The sequence below is a fragment of the Erinaceus europaeus genome, chromosome 4 (genome assembly GCF_950295315.1).
Source record: "Erinaceus europaeus chromosome 4, mEriEur2.1, whole genome shotgun sequence".
Taxonomy (NCBI): Eukaryota; Metazoa; Chordata; class Mammalia; order Eulipotyphla; family Erinaceidae; genus Erinaceus; species Erinaceus europaeus.
In genome coordinates, this window is record NC_080165.1 from 35,481,681 (window position 1) to 35,487,344 (window position 5,664).

A 5,664-nucleotide genomic window follows, 5' to 3' on the forward strand; every position below is an offset into this window, starting at 1 on the left:
ATCCTGGTGGAAATAAATAAGTAAATAGATAAATAAGTAGATAAAATTTAGGGATGTACTTTCACACCTATCATATGTATGCAATTCATCCATCATTTATCGTTCTAGTTCATGTGTGCCCTCCACAATTACTATACTTTTGACAAAGGCTTCAAGAAATAGTTTGGTTGCTATATTCTTTGAAAGTTCTTCTGCTTTAGTTCAGTATTCTACAAATGAGTAAGCCTCTCCAGCAAGTGTTTTTCACTTTTTCACTTGTTTCACCACCAGTTGCATCCATTTTGCATCTTTCAATCTTAAGCTTTACACCCTCCCTTTTAGAAGGAATTATCATTATCTTTATTAATAAGCACATAACACACCTGGCATAAGGAAGTGCCTTTTGTTTGAATCACCAAGATTGCTAACTGTATGGAATGGTCAGATGAAAAGATGCTAAAACAAATGGTCTTAATGTTTATATAGAGACCAAGGGACTGTGAAACTATGACCATTTATGACTTTGCAAGCATTACCGATACCATTCAGATTCGGCAAAAATTATGAAAAATATAAAAATAAACATAACTTCAGTGTATGCAAATAGTGGAAATTTCTGTCAAGAAAAAAAAATTCAAACAACAAAGAGTAAACACTGAAATTAATGCAAGAACAAATACATCTATAATGTTGAACAGAAGAATACAGAAGGAAAAAGTTGGCAATGGCAAAGGTTTTGACTACGAATAATGATTGGTTCTAAATATTTGGAGGTGAATAAGAAAGTTATTTCTACTAATTAATGTTAGGTCTCACCCAAAAATATGCCACGTCATTTCACTTTTTACAACCTTTTATAACAAAGCATTTGCCATAACCATGTAATACATATGATGTAGTGCAGAGGAGTAACAATTCCTCAAAATGTATGTCACCCTGAAAATTGATTCACAGTGGTCCAGGAGGTGGTACAGTGGATAAAGCATTAGACTCTCAAGCATGAGGTCCTGAGTTCAACCCCCGGCAACACATGTACCAGAATGATGTGCGGTTCTTTCTCTCTCTCCTCCTTTCTCATTAATAAAGAAAATATATTTTAAAAAATTTTAAAGCATTTAAGTGGTCCAGAAGGTGGCACAGTGGACAAAGCATTGGACACTCAAGCATGAGGTCCTGAGTTCAACGCCCCGCAGCACATGTACCAGAGTGATGCCTGGTTCTTTTTCTCTCTCCTCCTTTCTCATTCACAAAGAAAATATTTTTTTAAAAAAAGAGTTTTAAAAAAAAGGCAAAAAAATGAAAATAAATAAATACTTTTTAAAAAATTCATTCACAATAGTGGATAAGTTCTCTAATTAAAATATGCCAAGCCATCAATGGAATATCACAGCAAGCTTTTCAGAGACTCCCAATACAGCGTGATTGAATTTAACATGATGTTGAACAATCTCTGGATATAAATAAATGCTAAGATAATTTGATCACTCAACATAAGTAACATACAAAGACAGGGGCTACAGATCAGAGAAATATGAAAATACATGAGTTTTGTATAGCCAGACTAATCTCAGAGTGTCTTAGTCCTACCTAAAACCAAGAGTATTTATGTCCCTTTGTTGTAGTAGTGGTCAGGTGCCGGGCTGCACCACGGAGAAGAGAGTGGACGTCCAGAGCAAGGGGATACACAAATCTTTATTATAGGATGGAGGGGGGTGGCTCAGGCCACGTGGAGTCAGCCAACAATGGCCGTCACACTACCTGACCACTGGGCTAGAGAAGGGAGCGAGACCTGAGAAAGGGGGAGCTGAGAGCCCAGAGAGGGGGTGAGGGGGCTTTTTATTGGGCAACAATCAGGGGTGACTGTGGGGCCAAGACTGGTTGAAGGGGGCACTGCTAGGATATTGCGGGGCGTGGTAAAATCTGGGGGCAGAGACTGCATCAGAATAATTCCTCAGCAACATCCCTTTGATATTGTCTTCTAGCCTTTCAAAAGAAGCAATGGAAACAAGCAATGAAAGTTCAACAACAGACTTCATTCTTCTGGGGTTTTCTAATTGGCCTCAACTAGAACACATCATCTCTGGGGTTGTCTTCATCTTCTACCTTGTGACTCTAGTAGGAAACACAACCATCATTCTTGTGTCCTATCTAGACACTCACCTCCATACTCCCATGTATTTCTTCTTATCCAATTTGTCCTTTTTGGACCTCTGCTATACAACTAGCATTGTGCCCCAGATGCTGGTGAATCTTTGGGGCCCTAAAAAGTCCATTACTTATGGAGGCTGTGTGCTGCAATTCTTCTTTGCCCTTGACTTGGGAGCCACAGAATGTCTCCTCTTGGCTGCGATGGCCTATGACCGCTATGCTGCTGTCTGCCAACCTCTTCACTACACAGTCATCATGCACCCTCAGCTCTGCCAGAACATGGTGCTAACCTCCTGGATAGGTGGTCTGGGAAGTGCTTTACTGCTTTGTTCCCTGACTATGAAGTTGCCAAGATGTGGGCAACGGGAAGTGGACAACTTTTTCTGTGAGATGCCAGCATTGATCAAAATGGCTTGTGTCTATTCCAAAGTACTTGAGATTGTTGTCTTTACTCTTGGAGTGGTCCTTCTTCTAGTACCTCTCTCACTCATCCTCATCTCATATGGAGTCATCACTCAAGCTGTCATGAGGATCAAGTCAGCAGGAAAATGGCATAAGATCCTCAATACTTGTGGTTCCCACCTCACAGTTGTAACTCTGTTTTATGGAACAGCTATTTATATGTACATGAAACCACAGAATAATAGCACCTCCCTAGATGAGGGCAAGTTCCTTACACTCTTTTACACAATCATTACACCCAGCCTTAACCCACTGATCTATACTTTAAGAAACAAAGATGTAAAGAGTGCAATAAAAAGAATGCTATGTATTTTTTTAAATGGACAGAAAAGTTGTGAGTCAGGTAGAAACACATGAGTAAGAATGGAGAGAGCGAAAGTACAATATTTCCTAGTAGCTAGGAAGATGACCCACTGGTAGAGCTATGGGTAAGACATTGAGTTTGATCCCCAACCCCACAGAAGACCAATAACCACAAAGTGGAGTTCCATAGGCAGTGCATTATTCCTTTGCTTCATCTCTCTATCTCTATGTCTTCTTATATCACTATCTTATAGCCAATAAAATGATTCATTAATTTAAGGAACACTTCTTGAACAATCATGGACCTAAAGCCTGGAATAGTGCAGATGAAGTGTTGGGGGGTTATATTGTTAACTCTCTTTTCAGCCACCAGGTTCCAGATGCTAGCAGGATGCGACTAGACTTCCCTGGACAGACAACCCCACCAATATGCCTTGGAGCTCCGCTTCCTCAGAGCCCTTCCCCACTAGGGAAAGAAAAAGAGATAGGCTGAGAGTATGATTCGACCTGTCAACGCCCATGTTCATCGGGGAAGCAATTACAGAAGCCAGACCTTCCACCTTCTGCATTCCACAATGATGTTGGGTCCATACTCCCAGAGGGGTAAAGAATAGGAAAGCTGAGAAGCAATTACAGAAGCCAGACCTTCCACCTTCTGCATCCCACAATGATCTTGGGTCCATACTCCCAGAGGGGTAAAGAATAGGAAAGCTGAGAGTCAGGGGGTAGCACAGCGGATTAACTGCACGTGCTGCGAAGCGCTAGGACCTGCCTAAGGTTCCCGGTTCGAACACCCGGCTCCCCACCTACAGGGGTGTCACTTCACAAGCGGTGAAGTACATCTGCAGGTGTCTGTCTTTCTCTCCCCCTCTCTGTCTTCCCCTCCTCTCTCCATTTCTCTCTGTCCTATCCAACAACAATGGCATCAATAACTACAACAATAAAAACAACAAGGGCAACAAAAGGAAATTAAAAAAAAAAGAATAGGAAAGCTATCAGGGGAGGGGATTGGATATAGAGGTCTGGTGGTGGGAATTGTTCAAAGTTGTACCCCTCTTATCCTATGGTTTTGTTGGTGTTTCCTTTTTATAAATAAAAAATTTAAAAAAAAAAACACTTCTTAAGCATTTACCATGCACTAAGAATTATACTAGATTCTGACTGGGTAAATAAGTTGTAAGAAATAGTAAGATGATAAGTGAATACAACTACAAATATAAAATGTAGTCCCTATTGTTAAGTCATGGTAGTGTGGCCAAAAAGCCCAAGGCACAGGATTAAAACACAAAACAACAACAACAACAAAGCAGAATAGTCTTAATCTACAGACAGGTTTTTATAGAAAGAAATTACACATTGAAACTGTTAATAAAAATAAATTTTGGGGAGACGGGCAGTAACGCAGTGAGTTAAGCATAGGTGCCACACAGCCCAAGGACCGGAGTAAGGATCCCGGTTCGAGCCGCTGGCTTGAGCCCCCTGGCTCCCCACCTGCACGAGAGTCACTTCACAGGCAGTGAAGTAGGTCTGCAGGTGTCTTTCTCTTCCCCTCCTCTCTCCATTTCCCTCTGTCCTATCCAACAACAACAACAACAACAATAAAACAACAAAGGCAACAAAAGGGAATAAATAAATAAATGAAGTTTAAAAATACAAACAAATAAATAAAATAAAAAATAAAGACTTTTTTTTTTATTGCCACTGGTGTTATCACAGTGTCTCCATGCCTGCACAACAATCCACCTCCTGACCACCTTTTTTTTTTTCTTTTTTGTCTTGATTTGATAAGAAGAGAGAAATTTATGGGGAAAGGGATAGACAGAGAGGAAGAAAGAGGGAAATACATGCAGTACTTATTCTCTGCTAGAGATCTTCTCCTTGGCAGGTGGGGAGTGAGGGCAGAAACCAGGTTCTCAGCCTTGGTAATGTATGCACTCAACAGGGTACACCACCACCCAATCTCCATAAAAATAAGTTCTAATCACCAATTATTAAGGAAATGGAAACTAAGATGGCACCTAACTAAGTCTGTGAGAACAGGTGTTGGACTGTGTATTGAATAGATCAATAGATGAATTAATACACATCAAGGACATGATAAATTACAGTCTTTTTTGAGAAAATGACTTGCTAATCTAATTTTTCACTTATTCCATAATAAATATTTTAATCCAACAATAATCCAGCAATTCCTCTTCTCAATATATATACCCTAAAGGCATTATTGCAAATAAGCTCTCAAGAGATTTATGGGAAAATTTTTCAGCATAACTGAATTTTGTCATATGAGCCAAAAACTGTTATCGGCAAAATTGTAAGTCAATGAATGGCAAAACTGTTGTAACATATTGATACACAGATGATGTAAATAAAGTTTAGGTACACTAATGATTTAAGTGCATAAAGCACTAAATAATCTGAGTAACAAAGTGATGAAAAAACTCAAAAGCATGCGTATAAACATATATATGGTATAATACTCTTTGTTAAAGTTCAAACACAACTAATTTTAAATACATGCTATTTCAATATTCACTTATGCATATAAGTATGTCAACATATAACTTATGTTCTAAAGCAAAGATGTGATGAATATAAAATTCAGGATAGTGATTTCCTGATAATTTGTTAGGTAGAAGATTGTTGAGGCATTTAAGTTGCCTAGGTTGTTTCTCAGTCTCCAGTTCTCTGAGTGGTAACCTCAAAGGTGTTCCCCTGTTCTGTCCTTACAAACAAAACAACCACAGTATGACTCACCACTGAAGAACTAGG

The 5,664-nt window shown here is 39.3% G+C and overlaps 1 protein-coding gene across 1 annotated transcript; it reads left to right on the forward strand.

The window, feature by feature from the left end:
* Positions 1 to 1,977: 1,977 nt before the first annotated feature.
* LOC132538191 (olfactory receptor 2W1-like) lies at positions 1,978 to 2,946 on the forward strand. Its single transcript, XM_060190790.1, has one exon. The coding sequence runs from the start codon at positions 1,978 to 1,980 to the stop codon at positions 2,944 to 2,946; it is 969 nt and encodes a 322-aa protein (XP_060046773.1).
* Positions 2,947 to 5,664: the final 2,718 nt, after the last annotated feature.

Excerpts from the sequence above, each read along its gene's own strand:
- LOC132538191 (XM_060190790.1), top strand. The coding sequence starts at position 1,978 with ATGGAAACAAGCAATGAAAGTTCAACAACAGACTTCATTCTTCTGGGG.